Raw genomic sequence first — 18,519 nt, forward strand, 5'->3', positions numbered from 1 at the left:
ATTGATTTGATGCATTGACGTGAAAATACTTAATAATAAAGTGGAATGAGCCATGACAGGCTCAGTTTTGTTAAAAGTCAGTGCAGCAGTGATAAGGCAGAGTGTTCTGAACTCAACTTAGGTTTGAAACAAGAGATGAGAGCTGTCATGAAATGTTAATGGCTCATAGTGAGCTGAACTTTGACTTTGAGAAAGAAAGGAGAAAAGTTTGTCTTTTGAGTTCAGCTCCATTTTGAAGATGACTAAGGCAATGTGGAGTGCTGGGATAACACTGTATGTGATATCTGGTACTTGTGTGTACGTGTATTTGTGTGATAAAGTGACAAATGTATCTACTCATTGTCAAGCTGAGGTCTCAAGGAGGGCTTTTTCAGAAACAGACCACAGACACATCAACAAAAAAGGAAGAACCAAGAAACCAGTGGAGGGAATGAGGAAATCACACATCCACCTATGGACCCACACGGAAAGAAAATATATGAACATATATGTTTTCAAGGATTCAAGGATTCAAGGAACTTTTTTGTCATTTCACACATGTAGAAACATGAGGTGGAACGAAATTAGTTTCCCCGGTTCCGGTATAATCCCAAAAACCTAACAAAATACCTAATGCTATAAATACAAAACAACACTATATAAATATATATATATATAAAAAAATCAGAATAAAAGATATATATATCTATACCACATATATGCACATATTCAAAATTAGCCCGCTACATGCATGTCTTTCAACTATATATATATACATGTATAGCATATATGTACATATATGTGTGCATATATGGATATATATGTACATATAGTTGAAAGACATATATGTAGGGGGCCAATTTCAAATATGTGCACATATGTTACATGTGGCATAGATAAAAAACATATATGTTAATATATTTTCTTTCCATGTGGGACAACAACAGTGCCGCTTTGCTGTTGCATCATGTACGTCTGTCCGTCCAGTCTGATAAGCTGGAAGACTAAGTTTCCATTTTTAGGGGACTGAATAAGATACAGACATTAGGTTGTTTGATTATTTAATCTTATTCCACTTCCTGTTACAGATATGACACGTAGTTGAAAGCTCCAAAAGTGTAGTAATTGTACCTTTAATTCTGTTAAGTCATGCAGTGTTTTCAAGGTCGAGAATGAATGTCCTTACTGAACGACATGCTTCTGTTTTGTCAACCATATGGGGATATTTTTTAAAATGTTCTTTATGACACACTGGTGGGAATATATGACAACACTACGATCTTAGGTTGTATAAAATATTCTAAAATCCACTTAATGTGTTTAACTCATTTGTAAAGCCGTGATGTCGCAAAATTCCAGCAAAAAAGAGGAAAAACTTTTCTGAATGTAAACACCGGCCAGTTGCATGGAGACACCAGGATCAGCCGAGGTCTTTGGCTTTGCTTCCACGTTGGAAATGAGAAAAATCTCAGCCCATCCTTTGTTTTACCGAAGCGATCACGTGAACGATTGTGGCAGTTAAAGACACAGCACGTTCGCACCACGTTTTAGCTTGTTTAAACAAAACAACAGAACACAAGAGCAGCGTCACGCATGCAGCCGGCATAAACAAACTTTTCAGTTGCCTGCAAAGCCCGCAATGCATTGCGGGTTTCCCACTCTGCTGCGTCACACTTTGGAGCCCTATAGCCTTCTAAGCCGGGTGTCTCGGTTTGTCTTTATGAGTCGGTAGTTCGCCCGTCGCCGCAGTATGGATCGAGTTGATGATAGATGACAGAGTGTGAGGCCACTTTAAAAACTGCTGCATGCAATAAAACAATCAAAAGCTATTGTCTTAAACATTGAATTTTCTTCTGCAAACCTCAATCTGCATTGAATTAAAATAAGTACAATCATAAATACATTTTGTTTGAACATATATGCACATTACATCATTTGCAAATAAAGTGAGATATAGGCATTATGTATGGCATATATGCAGAAAGTCAGACATATATGAGCTATATATAAGGCATTATGTATGACATATGCACCTGACTGTGTAGTACATGGGCATGGATTAAAAGTCTTCAGTGTGGCACGAAAACAAGATGGAATGTGATAGCCTTAGAAGGCTGCATCTATATTCACAGAATCTTGAGTTGTGATATGTAACTGACATTTGGGCCGATTTATTTTGAATGCCCAAAAGCCAATGGGAAAATTTCAACATTCCATCAGTCAGTGGGGCCACTTACTTACTTACTTACTCACAGACAGTAAAAATGGAGCAAAGCCCGTGAGCTAGTTCTGGCAGTCAGTTCGAGCTGCACAGCTACATACACATGTGACATGCCTCACTCTACCCCACTGGTCACTTAAAGACATCCTCCCAATTTGGCAGTCTATTTAAGCTTCAAAAATTCCCATCTCACCCTTCGCCTGTCAATGTACTGCCGCCCTGCATCAGTACTGCTGCCTGTTCTCTTTGCCCCCCTCGCCCTAACATCCACCTGCAGGCTCCTGCGCAGGGTTCAGAATGTTTTCTCATCACTCCCTAATATCTCATATAAGCATATCTGTGGGGGGTGATGAGGTTGGAGCCTAGACACCAAACTCTAACATGTTCTGCTGCTTTAATAAACATTTTAATTGTGAGTTGGCTGGTTGAAATATAATGACTGAAGAACTAAAAAATTAATAGGTTGGTTTGATGGAGGCAGCTCGGCAGTTGATTGCTGTCCACACTGGCAATAAAAACTATGCTGACTATCATCAAATTGCACTAAATTAAAAAAAATAATAATTAAAAAAGTGATATACCAAAGAAAGCTGCAAATGACAATTAAATTGAATTCTGTAAAGTATGAGGGCATTAATTTGTTGACAAAGTTCCAGAATTGATGCACTGGTCCAACGAACACTCCCTCTTCCTGAAAGACATCTTGCTTTGCATTATTTAAATGTATAAATCAATCACAACAACAAAATAAGTGATGTAGACATCATGTGCTGCAAAACTACACGGGAAATGTAAAATGGTTCAGGGTATTTCCTAACAGAATGTGGAACACCCCAAGTAGTCCAAGTCTATCATCTATCATTAGTCATCACTGTACCTCCTGTCTTCACCACCACATACTGTGCTGGATCAATTTGCCTGGAAGATGAGCAGAACCGCCTTAAATTTCAACAAAGAAAATATACTTCGACTGCATTTGTTGGTTTGACAAAATACAATAGATTCATCTTGCTTATGGGGCTATTTCATTGACCAAAAATCATGTGATTTAACTGCCAGTATTTTCAACATTTCTTGGAAACAGCAGATCCCCTACTATCATTGGCACTCGCTTGATATTGTTTCTAACACAGTTCTGATAAGAAAGCCCTGATACATGAACGTAATTAAGAAAAATATCATAGTTTTAGTGTGCCCATGTGTGCAGATAAGTTTAACCCTGGAAAAAATTTTTGCACCAACAGATGTTTCATAATGCAGCTTTCTTTGTCTTTTGTTGTTGGTCTAAAATATACTATAGATAAATGTATTAGGCCACCTGACCATAAGACCATCAAGGGCTTTAATGACATCATATTCTGAATGCACAGACAGCTTTGTAGCTCTAACAGCTTCCACTCTTCTGGGAAGGCTTTATACAACATTCTGGAGTGTTTCTGTGGGGATTTTTGCCCATTCATGCAGTAGAGCATTTGTGAGGTCATACACTGATGTTGGACCAAAAGGCCTGGCTCACAATCTCTGTTCCAGTTTGTCCAAAAAGTGTTTGATGAGGTTGAGGTGAGGGCTCTGTGTGGGCCAGTCAAGTTCTTCTACACCAAACTCATCCAGCCTTGACTGAAATGGGGCACAGTCATGCCGACTTCCCTTCACCGGAAGTAAGGGGCCGAGAACAACCCCTGAAGAACAGCCCAATATTTTTGTCTATAGTGTATGAAGAATACAGCATGAATGGTCACGTTATTTACCTTGGCACATGTCCTTCAAAGATGTATGTCTTGTTGTCCCAGTCATCAGGGTCAGGAGAGAAGACCTTTCCAAGCACTGTTGTTGGCATGCGACCTGATGACAGAAAATATCAGTATTATCAGTTAAAAATTTTAAATGACCATTAACTGTGCATTTAAGTTTTGAGAGCACTTGCATGCCATTTATTCGGGCTTCAGGGTAAGTATTGGTGTTGCATCTCTGTATGTGTATCTTCCTGTACATGTGTTAGCCTGTCCTGCATATATTATACCTGCAACACCATTAACACTATACATCAAGGACAAGAGCCATGATGACAGTACATGCACATCACACACTCTACACACTACTCATTTAGGCATTGTAATTTGTGATTTTGCTGTGTGTGCTATGAATGCACAATGAATTTAATCATGTAAGGGGAACTGTTGCTTTCCTCTGAAACATATGGGGATGATTCTAAAGGTACTCTTCATTTAACGGCCATGTTTGAAATGTTACATTTTAGCTTGTTTTTTTTTTTTTTTTGGTTTTTGTCTAGGCACTGAGGAAAAAATGACACGATTGAAAAATTAAGTTAAAATGTCAGTATTCATGATTTTCAGTGGCAAAAACTGAAAATGCTATTTTCCAGTAAATTTAGGTAAGAATATGAACAAAACTTCTATGTACTGTACTGTGACAATTAGAAGTAGTACGCACGTTTATTATTTGGTCCAAATTGATGAAAATACTTGTTGATCTTGTAAAGTTGCCAAATATAATACTTCTTCAGCTGATCAGCAAAGCAACTAATTTTGAATTGAATACAACCCTGACAAAATCATCTGCAGGTGTGGTCTGTTTGTTTGCCTTTTGCCAAACATGCAATAAGATGCAGAAAATTAACATTAAAGATGCTACTAATTGCATGTCAAATTGAAACAAACTTTTATTAGTTTGTAGTAGACTCATGCATAAACTAGATACGGAGCTTCCTCACTTCATTTAGCTTTTTCTGTTTCTTAGAATATCACAGCCTAAAGACAGAGAAGATCCTCGTACCTCGATGACTATTGATAAAAATTTTCTTCTCCCCCGACACATGCGCATGATCATTTTGGTCACCGATGGTCACTGTCAGGGTGCTGGTCACTGTTTTGGCTGGATGACCACTGTCGCTCATAATAATAGGGATGAGGAACTCTTTCTGGCGCTCACGATCAAAAGTCCTTAAAGCTGTCAGTGTCGCTGTGCCATTTAAGTTGTCCTGAAGGTAGAAGTCATTGCTGTGGCGGTACTCAGCGGGGACAGTGAAATGGAAGGGTGGGCCATTTTCTGGAGAGTCCTGGTCCACAGCTCGAAGGAGGGTTGATGTTTGATTCAGCCTTACTACCTAAACAAAGAGGGAGACCATCAGTGGTTGTGCCTTGTTCAGGATGCATTTTATCATCCAGTGATGAATAATAATTTTCTTTTTCTTCTTTATAACACCAAAATGATAGCATTATATGTATGTTGCTGTTTGTTTGTTAACTTGAGTTCCAACCAGATCAAGCTTACCTGTGGTCCGGCCACATTCTCAAAGACTATTGGAGAGTATGCTGCTTCAAACTCTGGTCCATTATCATTTACATCCAACAGAGGCAGCTGTACTGTGGCACTGCCTGTTAGAGGTGGTGCTCCATGATCGGTTGCCATAACGACCAAGTGATGCTGGGGTATCCTCTCCCGATCCAGAGGCTGGGCCACAGAGAGTACACCGGACTGGTCAATGGTGAACAAGCCCTCAGGATCTGAGTCCTCAGAAAGGCTGTAGGTGATCTCACGGTTCTGGCCTGAATCAGAATCACTGGCCACCAAACGTGCTACACTGGTTCCCACAGTGACGTCCTCAGGTAGTGGAGCAAGAGACAAGAAGTGCGGAATGAAGACTGGAGCATGGTCGTTATAGTCCTCCACCTCCACCACACAGTGCAGAAGGCTGGAGAAGTCAAGGTCTTCAACCTGAAACAGAAACCACATATACTCTTGTCGTAAAAATGCAGTACAGGCAGGGTGTAATTAAAATCCATCTCATATTTTCAACACATCAAAATCCAGCACCCCATCACTGTTAATCATCGTCTTGTGTCAGTCTTGACTCAGACACTATATCTTCTTCACAAATGCCTCATATCCTACGATGCAAGTTCCTTCCACAAAAGCAAAATTAAAACCCATATATTAGAGACAGTCCAAGACTATACGGTTAAACAGGACTTTTGGACCAGCTCCCACATACCTTCAGTGTGAGGTTGAACTTCTGCTCATTGTGTCGTTCATAGTCCAGACGTTTCTTAAGCCTCAAGGTGCCACGCTGCTCCTGCTTGTGACTAACCATGTAGAACTTCTGCTCTTGATCTCCAGCCACAACACTAAAAGTCAGTTGGGCATTTTCTCCAGTGTCTCTGTCCTCTGCAGCGAGCTCCAGAACCTTGGACCATGCAATAACATCATGTAAATAAAATGCATAGGCTACTTATCCTCGGGGATATTGGCTTCTCACATTTTTGATACATTAGCCAAAATCCACCCAAAAACATTAGCAAAATAGCAGTTTGGAAAATGCTGATAATGTGGACTTTGGTTGCTAACAGCTTGTCTTTTGACAATATTGTACTGCAGATTGAACACAATTATATGACTTCGAAAAATAAAAAACTGCTGTCATTTGTGAATTTTTTCCTCTTTATTTGCTTAATTTGAGAACTGTTATGTGTCCTGTACTGCAAGTGTTTTTCTTTTTTGATTTTTTTTTTTTGGTCATTGGCATATTTTGTCATGTTTTATAGTTACATGCAAGTAATATAAATATATATTACACACACACACACACACACATATATATATATAGTAATATAAAGAATGGTGTCTCATCAAATGGAAACCCCTTCTTCGCACCTCTGCATTGGGCTCTGCATTCTCTGAGATCCTAGCCATGCAGGAGTGATCAGTAAATCTGGGAGCATGGTCGTTCACATCCTTGATTTGAATGGTAGCTGTTCCAGTTCCTGTCATCCCTCCTCCATCTCTGGCCTCCACAACCAGGAGGTAGGACTCAACTTGCTCTCTGTCCAGACCACTCATGGCTACACTTATGGTTCCTGTGGTGGGGTTGATGGTGAACATCTCTGAGAAGGTAGGGACTCCTCCCATCTCAGTGTTGGTGGCGTCTAAGCTACCGATAATCCTGTAAGAGAGCACAGCGTTCTGCCCAACCGCTGAGTCGTCCAGGTCAGTGGCTGTCATCTCCATCACAGACGTCCCCATTACGGAGTTCTCTGCTACATCTCCATGGCAGCTGGGGGTGCAGGTGAAGACAGGCGCATTGTCATTGATGTCCCATACATTGATGATGACGTCAGTGAAGCCCGTCAGCCCTTCGCCGCCCTCGTCTGTGGCCAAGACAACAAAACGCCACACGGCGCGCTCCTCACGGTCCAATGTCCGCTGGGCGTAGATCTTGCCTGTGACCTCATCAATTATGAATTCACTCTCAGCACCCTGGCCATGGAGAGAATAACGCAGGGCTTCCTGGTCAGCATCCTTATCTGGGTCAGATGCCGTTACCTACAACATCAAAGGAAGACAACATACAACGAGACAGAGAGTGGGGTGAGGGTGTAATCGTATTTTTTTACACTAGTTAATTATTGAAATGCTGCTGACTCGGAGTTCTATCTTGACTGGAAGCACTTCACGACTGCTCTGTGCAGTTATGATATCTCCGGTAGGTAAACCTGGAAATGATCCAACTTCCCCAACCCCAACCCCCACCTCTCCTGCCTCTCTTCTTCTGTCAGCTCCTTCTCACACTCATCCTCAACACATCAGCAGCAATCACACCCTGGGCAGGCCAGAGATGTTTCCATTAACCACGTTAATTGCAGTGTGATGTGGAGCCAAAATTAATTTGTGTTCCGTTCAAAGAGTGAAAAATGTCTTCTTACATGTGTAGAAATGGAAGAGAGCACCAGGCTTACTCTTGAAAAAGAGTATAGTTATACTATATAGTTATAGTATAGTTAGTTGTCATGTAATACAGACATGCTTAACAATGGTGAATAAATGTTAAAAGTGAGCCATAAATCCAGAACTGCGCTGAACTACGTATATTTAAGTGTGACAGATTACACAAGGTAAAACAATTCTTATATTCACCAGAATGTTTACTTATAAAATGCATACTGTAAATCCAAATGAGCTAGTAATAACACATATCTGGACATGGCTTTAGAGTAATTGCAAGAACCAGTTTCTAAAAATTTCACCTCCACCCCAAAAAAAAAGACAAAACTGAATAATTGTTACATCTTTTAAACAAGGCAGATTTGATTTATGCTTCAGTGAATAAAATATTAAATAATGATTAGACTGTACCTGTAGCACAAACACTGGTGAGCCATCCAACTCCTCTGTGACGCTGCCGTAGTACTCATTAACAGTAAACACTGGGGCCTCGTCATTCTTGTTAACCACATTTACTGTCACTGTTGTGTAATCCTCCCATTTCCCATCTGAAGCCAGGACATGAAGCTTGTACCTGAGCAAATGTTTCAGCTTTGTCAGAGGTTTTGACAAAATAGTTTTACATTTTAAACACTTAAACTCCTGAGGGATAGTTAAGAAAGTATCAGTGGAATTTAAAGCAGTAGCATATGTTACAAAAGGCTGTTATATAAATCACTTTTCCTGTTGCACAAACATATAAAACACCTCATTCACAATACATGTTAAACCACACATCTAAGAAAGCAAGATGTCTCACTGATTAGCCCATCATCATCCATCTTCAGCTGGGGAAAAAATGCTAGGCTATATCTAAATAAATATCCAGTGGCATACATGTACGTTACATTTATAGACAAACAGCGTAGTTTACACATTTTGCTACATGGATATAGAAACATAGAAACCTTATCGGTCTCTACTCATATCATAGACCTGCCCAAAATTCATGCAGAAGATGCTTAAACTTGCTTTAGCAGTCTTAATGAATAACATTCTGATCTAAATATATATATATATATTTTAGCTCACCCCAGCAACTTACACTAACCCTAACCTTTGATTTGGTGTCATGAACATTTTTCCCTATAACTGGATGAACAAATGTAACTTTGCATCAACATTGTAAGCAAAAACATGCATAAGAATCAGATGGAGACAGCATTTCAGAAAGATCAGATGCCCTTGTTAGTGTGGACTCTCCTTCCTGTTTCCTTTAGATGAAAGCAAGGCCTTTTGCTGAAACTCATTTTCCCTACTGAACTGTTATATTTCACAGTATGATGCACTGTTTCCTGTATAACTGTAAAGGCCTGGCAAAATCTCTGGCATAGTGAAAAAAAAAAAACATCCACTCATTCCTTTATTGTGATCATTTATTTGCTGATTTTATGTGCAGCAAAGTTAAGCCAAAATTGTACTGCACCCAAGTAGAGCTCGTTGACTGTGTACAGCAGTGATCAGGTGGTGGAGCTGTACAGACATACTAAACGGAGCAGACGTGTGATGTGAAGATAACATTACTCAAGCCAACAACAACTCATTACATTATTCTACAGTCAAATTATGTGTAAGGTAAACCACCACCACACACACAACTAATGGAAACACTTACTGGATTGCCTTTCAGGTGTGTTATGCAAGCGCATTTTACTAGTAAGTGTGAAAGCTTTTTAGAAGTCTGTGTCAAAATATTTTGATCGATTTTATGACAGTTTTTTAGATTTGTATGCAGCATCTTCCTACTTGTATGTGTGTGAGGTTTTCAGTGTTTTATGAGTTTTATGGTTTTGGCTCTGTATATGAGTCCAATTTACTAGTATGAGGAAAAGCTTTTCAGTAGTTTCAATTGTGTATCTGGGTTTATAATTTTTCAGTTGTTTGTGTTTCGGTTGTGTATGTAAAAGCATTTATCTTGTCTGTATGTAGTTTTATAATATATATATATATATATATGTCCTTGGTTTCATATGCATTATGAGAGGAAAAGTACATGTATGTGCACAGTAATTCTGAATGACATCCTTCATGACTATATAATGCCAAACAAAGAAATAATCAAGTAATACATTGTACAAAAGAGAAAATAACACCTTATTTTCAGGAAAAATCCTTTGAAAGCCTGTGGTTTAAAGGATTTGTTCCTGGAGTGTGTTCCTACCTTTTGTTCTGTTCATAGTCCAAAGGCTGGGCGATAAAGATAGTGCCCACCTCTGGTTCCACATCAAACACCCCTCCTGTGTTACCTGACGTGATCTGGTAGCGTAGCTTAGCATTTCCACCTGCAGAACAGGAGAAAACGGAGGCTAAATAAAACATGACAGCTTGTATTAAATTAACCTTAGTTACTAACAAAGTAGCACAGAGAAAGTAAGTGTTGTTCAGAATCAGAATCAGAATCAGAATTCCTTTATTAATCCCTGGAGGGAAATTCTGTTTTTACAGACATTGCACATGCAGTACCAAGAAAGGAGAAAAGTGCAGAGTATAAAAATAGGATAAACAAAAAACTAAAATCTCAAGTACAGGTATTTACAAAAAACTGTATTCAAATTTTTTAAGAAAAATTAAAAAATACAGGTATGTACATGTGTAAAATACAGGTATGTACATGTGTAAATACAGGTATGTACATGTGTAAAATATAGGTATGTACATGTGTAAAACCATGGTTGTTTTTGTACCAGATTACCTTCTAATTGCTGTTTCTGCCAGTCCACCAATCTGTCTCACTAACCCTAACCCTGAGTTTTTGGTGCAATGTTTAGATGAGTTGATGACTATATTTGCTGCATTAGAAATCTATAAAGTAGTAAGGGTCAGATATTTTAAAGACATGCACAGAAACACTGAACATTAGCATCCACTCTCTCGCATCACAACATACCTTCAGTTTAAGTGATTTAAGAGGAGACACATTCCAAACACACATCTAAGTGCTGATGCTTTTAACTGTCAGATTCACATAATTGACTTTCCAGCAAGCAGCAATTCCTTTTGATGTTATTGGCAAGATAGACCATGTTTATAATTAAAAATGTAGCAATGTACTTCCATTTGACACAGCTGTTCCACAGAAAACAATAATGCATGTTATTATTATTATTATTATTATTTCAATAGGAGCATCCATAATTGACCTACAGCACAATTTTATTTCAGAAAATGTCAGCACTTCCTGATTGATCAGCAACTGAAAAAGACAAAGGATAATGAAAATCCAGAGGGATGGTGTCTTTTTAATTGCTGAACAATCAGAAAGTGGTCAATGACTTTCCAGATTCCCTGGACTTGCAACCTGGAACACAGCAGTTTGACGTTATGCCTGCATTTGTGCTTCCCATCCTAAGGTTAAAGGCTGCCTTATTAATGTAGCCAAAGTCAAATTACCAGAAATCTTAAACACAACAGACTGATTTTTCATTAAATAATCAATATGTCATTGTTCTAAGCAATCTAAAATCATATTTCTGTCAAGTCCCCCTTCCCTTCATCTCCAAAATTCTCTACCTACCTCATTTATTAATCTTTTCTTTTTAAGCTCTGGAAATCATTTCTAAGTCTATCTAAGTCTTATCTAAGTCTATTAGATACTGATCAACAAAATGTTCGTCCCCAATGCAATTACTGGTAAAGCCAAGGTCTGCATCTCAATCACCGTTGCATCCACCACCCCTCATGTTAATATGAAAGGGAGAGGAGAAACCTCTGAAGATGAGATGAGATTCACAGCTTATTAGCAAGATGAAAGGAAAGGAAGGAGAATGGAGAATGCAGTAATCCACATCGTTTTGTACTGCCTGTCTGCTGGCATTTTTTAAATGAGACATTAGGGGATATATGTAATTGTATCCCTTGTTCTCTTTCACCCTCTTCCTTCATTTTTGTCTTTTTGTCTCAATATCTTAAGCATTTAGAAAACTGCCAAGACCCAAAGGACAGAAGAAACACCAAAGGAGTAATACGACTGTTAAAATAAACAAACAACTGGGGAGAAAATTAATGGTTTTTTTTCCCAACTGTACCAATTTCAAAACTCCTTTAAAACTTCAAATCTCCCAAGGTACTGTGCACTACTGTACTGTACTGAAAATAGAGTACGCAGTCAAAAGAGCAGCTAGGGAAGAACACACACAAACACAGACGCACAGTGATTAAAGATGTGACTAACACAAAAGACGTTAAAGATCTCATGCACTTTAATAAATGCAGTTTGGAAAGGAAACTTTTGTACTCCCACAAATACATAAATAAAACATAATACATAAAGAAAACATACAAAACAGAAAAATTTTAATATGTTACGACCCATGACTTTTGGAGATCATGTGTCACGATCTCCACAGACAGATAAGTGGTAGGACACTGCCTGAGAAGGACATGGCATTGTCATTGCTGCTGCCTGTGTTAAATGTCGGCTTTCAGGTCAACTCTGGTGCGGCAAGAGGTGAATAGTTGAAGTTGCTGGTTATCATAGTGATGCAACATTCTTTCTGACACATAAGATTTTCCAGGTGAACAGCAATCAGTACACAGAGCCTAGCAGAACAAGCAACACAAAGACTTGTTGCTGTAAATACAGAATCAGTGACACAGAATCATCCACTCTCGTCCACTCTCAACACAGTCTGACTTGACTCAGCCTGAGCTGGAACTCCAATCTGACTAAGTAACAGCTGCACCTTTTGTTTAGAGGGAAAGATAGTTGCCCCACATTCCTGAATGCTTCATGAGTAATTTAAAGATACACTAAATAGACAAGAGCACTCAGACAGACCTCTTTATTACTGAATTCAGGTGTGGTATGGGGCTGATTTTCAGGGGTTGGGCTAAGCTTCTTACTTCCAGTGAAGGGAAATCTTAATGCTCCAGCATACCAAGACATTTTGGACAATGATATGCTTCCAACTTTGTGGCAGCAGTTTGGGAAAGGCCTTCAAGGTCCATAAACATATTATATGGGTGGATGAGTCCAGTGTGGACCAGCCCACACAGAGCCCGGACCTCGACCCCATCGAACCCCCCGGTGAGGAATGAGAAGCAGAATCGTGAGCCATCCCCAACACCAGTGTCCGACTTCACAAACACTCCACTACATAAAGGGGCAAAAAGATCTGGCAGAAACACTCCAAAATTCCACAGAAATTCTTCCCAGAGCAGCGGAAGCTACCACAGCTGCAAAGGGGAGACTGAATCCACACTAATGTCTATGCACTTAGAACGCACTTAGAGTGCTTAGAATGCAGTCACCAAAGTCCCCGCTGGTGTAATGGTCAGGTGTCCTAGTACATATGTCTATATAGTGTATTAGCAGCAGACCTATAATATGCAATATGATAGCATAACCCTAGAGATCTATGATAATATATGGGATTGATTTACTGGAATGATTGCATATTTTAATTTCAAAGCAGGTCTTGCTGATTTCTGGCCAATGAAGAGGCTATTCTGTTATATCTTGTGGTTTATAAAATTATATTACATGGGCTGGTAATTCATAAGTTAACCTGCTACACCCACCCCCCTCCAAAAAAGGGAAAAAACAAAAGATAAAAACAAGCACACCCATACACACACATTCATTATTGCCTCCTCCATCTCTCTCAGTCGGTGGTAATAACTTTATTTCGGACTCCAGCAGGTTTCTTACACACAACTAAGTAAGCAAATAAATGTCTTGTCATGATCTTATGTGCATGTGTGAGCCGTTGAGGGTTATTTATCACAGCTAAGTGTGAGGTTCACAGCAGGCCTCTGCACTCCACTGTGTCAAATGAAAGATAATACGAGAGTTGTACCTCTCTCCCTTCCACCCCCTCTCTCTATCTCACTTCTTATTACTCTAGAGCTTTTTCCTGCCTTTTTTTTATTTCCAATACAAATTCACAGTCCACTTTGCAATGGACTTATCACTATTTGTTGTTCTGTGTGTGGCCAGAAACGTACACTGTGTGTCAAAACACATGAGCTATTCAGCTCATTGTATTACTATACTATATTATACTATACTACTATAAGCTATTCAGCTTATTGTACTACTATACTATATTATACTACCATAAGTCAGCCAGGAGTGTGGTGAGCTGAAAGTGATGTAGTGATGAAGTAATAGAGAAATTGTGGCTGGAAAATGAGGCACAATGAGACCTTTATGAGCCTGTATAGTGACTTTCAAACAGGATTCTCAAGTTCCTGCTTATGGGTTAGTTTGGACTTTTTGCTAAGCTGTTCCTCGGGCATATTGAACTGTGTGGATACACTTTTCAGTCCAACTTTCAATTTCTCTGTCTTTTTTTTTTTACACAGTTTTCACAGATGAACCATAGCTGTCACATAATGGGCCCCAGATGCAAGAAACAGCTCTTACTGTTGTCCTAAAGATAACTCCATGCAGTTAAACTTAATTTGACCTATACTAAAAATCTCTGACATGGCAAACCTCAAGATGTGTTTGAGTGCTAAATAATCTGTCAAATGATCATGAATGTGACATATGCAACAACAAACACAAAAACTAATAACCTGCTTGAAAAAATGTACCAAAAGACATAAGAGTGAGGTTTTTACAGGTTCAAGTTAAAGAATAACTAAACCACTAAACCAAAACAAATTTTTTCAGTGGTAAAATCAATCACATAGATATTTTGCAGTGTTAATGACTAATTTAGGTCCAAATCTCGACATCGCCCCTTGACACTGTCAATGCTATGCTTTCAACTTTGTGGCAACAGTTTTGGAAAGGCCCTTTTCTATTCCAGCAAGACTGTGCCCAAGTACACAAAGCAATGTCCATAAACAGTCCAACATCAGTTGCGGACCTCACTCTTGCTGTATGAACAGGCAAAAAAATTCCCACAGACACTTGTGAAATCTTGTGGACAGCCATCACAAAAGAGTGGAAGCTGTTATGGCTGCAAAGGGGGATCAACTCAATATTAATGTCTGTGTATTTAGAATGCAATGTCATTAAATTCCCTGTTGGTATCATGGTCAGGTGTCCTAATACTTTTGTGCATACAGTGTATATTAACACTGTTTTCATGATTAAATAAAGAACCTTCAAACCTCTGCAGCAGTTGCTCCTCTGCCCTAGTCCCTTACAATGAGAAATTCTCATTTGATTTTGTTGTTGATCTGTAACCAGCAGACTTTGTCTGAGTCCTTCCCAGTTTCTAGATGCCTTTTGATAGTAAATGTCACAGTGCTTTAGAACCTCTGTGAGAAATTCTTTTTCATTTCTCAGAGTAATAATGGTTTTGTCTTTTCTATGGTGAGCTGACATTTGCCTCTGGCCACGACAGCTTGTGTCTCACAGTGTCTCACGACAGACCTAAACCTTTGTGTTTCATGTTGTTGGCAAGCTCTCAGATCCCAGTTAACCTCTTAATTATTGTTTTATTAAAGATGTGTGTACTAGACAAGTCAATGAGTTCAGCCTATGTAAATAATATAGGGTGTTTAACAATTCCACATGGAAAATATCTTACTTACTATATTACCTCATGTCCAAATTCTTAATCTTTTCTGTCTAGCTGACAACCTGAATGCACTGTCACTCCAAACCTGTTTCGTTTGGCTAAAACAAAAATCAAATCCCTTTGTCCAGTTAGTGCTGTTCTTTTCTGAAAGCTGTTAATAAAAGGCTGACATGGAACAAACAACCAAGCAAAGATTGCTTCAAAAGGTGGTACTCAGTCGGCTCTCAGGCCAACTCTGGTGCTGTTTGTTGTGTGGAGTGAAAGCAAAGGAACCAAAAAGAGGATTTCATGATATCAGACATGTAATGTTAGCATGATTTCATTAGCACCTGATTAATATGTCAAAAGCTGTTGAAAGTGCTGTGCCTGTATCTTACTCTGTGTACTTTGTTAGTTCATTAAGTCCATTAAACTGTGTGACCGCGATCCCACAGTTAAGCCACAAATCATTACTGTACAAAACAACTCCTTGTCTTACTGTCTTTACTTATTAATCATTATTCATGACATGCAATTCCAATGCAAATCTAATGCCTTTATACTCTACCTGAAGGCTTTTCTTGTATAAGGTGCAGCAGGTGTCAAATTTGTTACTTTCAAATGGGCTTCAAACAACCACTAAATTTGCTGTTCTCAAGCCAGACCTTAATATTACATTAAGGAAATTAGCATCAAGTCCATAATTAATAAAATAAATAAACCATTTTTAAGACATGTTTAAATCGATTTTAAGATATTTGAAGGATTTTAGACTTTTTAAGACCCACAGAAAAACTGCCATAGGAACAGCACATAAACCATTCAAATAAGACAGATTCCCATCAAGATTATCATGAACTGGCGCCATGTGGAAGCATGTATCATACAATGAATTTCATGTGAATTTTGATAACAATTGTACAGCTGTCATTCATCAAGTTGACTAAATTGAGCACCACTTTTACCCAACTTCCATAAGCATTTTGATCATTTAAAATGTTGTTAGTTTACCACAGTTCACAAGTTGTAAAAATATGACAAAAATACCAGTCATGTCAGAGCTACATTCAGCTTCTATTTACACTTACAAAGGTGCTCTTAATAGTGAGAAATGTTCAATTAAAGTGGGAAAAAAAAAAAAATTTGAAGCCCAAGATGGTGAAAGTATTTCCACCCTAAAGAGTGTTCTTTGTCTTACATTGAAACTGTTTTTTCTACTGGTTGATTCAAACTCACATATTGCTGCATTCTTCATAACTTCAAGACATGTTTTATAGCGCAAACCCTTATGTACCTAACAGTACATAGGGCTGAGACATAGGCAACAAAGTGAAAAGAAACACACACATTTACATGTACATATTCCTTTGACAATGCCACTCACCTTCGTCCCCATCGTTGGCACTGACAGTGACGATAGCGAAGCCTACATCGGCATCCTCATCCACATCAACTTCATAGGATGCCTGTGCAAATGCCGGCTTGTTGTCGTTCACGTCGCTGATAAAAACGCGAACATATGCTGTGTCTGAAAATAAAAAGAAAAGAAAGCGATAGAGAGAGGGGGGAGAAAGGTGATTACAGACACAAGGTTGTGCTTATTCTGTCAACAGGAACATGAACATCTGTCTGTCTTTGCAGCAACAATTTAGCCACTTTTCACCAGCATGCACGCACACACACACACACACACACACACACATACACACAAGCATGCAGTATATGCAAACAGGAATGCAGACATTTCGTCATGCACACACACAGAAACATCTAATATTTTTCTTCTATCCAACGTTGTCTGCTGCTGTTCTATTACATCTGTCATCTGTCTCCACAATTTCTGTGTATTTTACCATGAAATCCAGCTGTTTCTTTTTTCTTTTAGCATACAACCACAGGCTGAAGCGCAGAACAAAGCACCCTGGGGACATCGATGTAATGCTCAGTAGTTGAGCAACGCAAAATACAACGCTTGCTTTGATATCGTTATCAACAAGAATAATTTGTAATACACGATTCATGAGATAAATTATTTAAGCCAGGGTGGAGGAGATGGTATACAGTTCATGGCACAGATAGCAGACTAATGCAGCCCTGGGAACTATAACAAAACAAGTCGCGGATGACAGAGTTTTGCATGTGTTCATATCTGTCAAGGAGTGAGAGAGAGAGACAGAAAGGTAGGGAGGGATGAAGGAAGAAAACAAAGTGGATAAGCAACTGTAACAGCCATCCTCTCATCCTCATGCTCATCCTCCTCCTCGTCTACTAACGCTGCACTCTCATATATGTTTTCACTCTTCTGGTAAAATGTGCAAAAATCACAACCCCACTCCACACGCTAGCTTGCAAAAAGAAGGAGAATGTGTTTACTGCTTGAAAACAGTGTTTATCTCAGTTATTTTTGCGACCGCTTGACAACATTCTGCTGCCTGTAGTCTGCAACATCTCTTTGGCGTGCGTGTGTGCCTGTGTCGATGTGCACAGTTAAATACAAGCGTGTACTTCCTTCAAGTCTTCTCTTCCTTTAATTATTAAAGATGAAAACAAGTGACACAAGTTCAGTGTAAAATAACTACTAATACTGTCATACATGATTCCACTGTAATTAGAGGTTTGTTAGAAGGAACGTACAGGGAGACATTTTCTGCTCCTGAACAGAACACACCATAAAGAAGAAAAAGAAACACATAGCAAACACAACAAAATAAGACACAAAGGAAACAAACTCCTAAAATAAGCAGATCCTCTGATAATAGGAGACACATCTGGACTGACAGATCAAAAATGGGTCACAAATGTGGGGTATTTATAGGTATTTTGCCAAATAAAAATGAAAGTCAGTGCTTCAAATACATTGTTAAAGTAGCCCATTATAGTTTCCCAGAGTAGATGATGGGACACTGAAGCATGTGTCTCACATTTAGGGGTGAAGATAGAATACACTCCGGATTTGCCACTTATCATAGTTATCAAAGTGATTGCCTTTTTGAGAATGAGGGTTCTTTGGAGGCTATTTTAAAAAAACTACAGTGCTGAACAAAGTATCAGGGATATCAAACACTCAATCGATACTTTCTCCAG

At 38.9% G+C, this 18,519-nt stretch overlaps 1 protein-coding gene across 1 annotated transcript in view; it reads right to left on the reverse strand.

Annotated features, from left to right (window-relative positions):
* The window catches only part of si:ch211-186j3.6 (neural-cadherin), a 250,361-nt gene that overhangs the window by 94,194 nt on the left and 137,648 nt on the right, over nt 1–18,519 (reverse strand). The window contains exons 16-23 of the mRNA XM_046396664.1: nt 16,820–16,963; nt 10,140–10,260; nt 8,351–8,513; nt 6,872–7,540; nt 6,213–6,404; nt 5,492–5,935; nt 4,994–5,324; nt 3,949–4,042 (exon numbers count right to left, since the gene is read on the reverse strand). Of these exons, the coding sequence (XP_046252620.1) occupies nt 3,949–4,042; nt 4,994–5,324; nt 5,492–5,935; nt 6,213–6,404; nt 6,872–7,540; nt 8,351–8,513; nt 10,140–10,260; nt 16,820–16,963 (2,158 nt within the window). The remainder of the gene's footprint in view (nt 1–3,948; nt 4,043–4,993; nt 5,325–5,491; nt 5,936–6,212; nt 6,405–6,871; nt 7,541–8,350; nt 8,514–10,139; nt 10,261–16,819; nt 16,964–18,519) is intronic.

The sequence above is a fragment of the Scatophagus argus genome, chromosome 1, assembly GCF_020382885.2.
Source record: "Scatophagus argus isolate fScaArg1 chromosome 1, fScaArg1.pri, whole genome shotgun sequence".
Lineage (NCBI taxonomy): Eukaryota > Metazoa > Chordata > Actinopteri > Scatophagidae > Scatophagus > Scatophagus argus.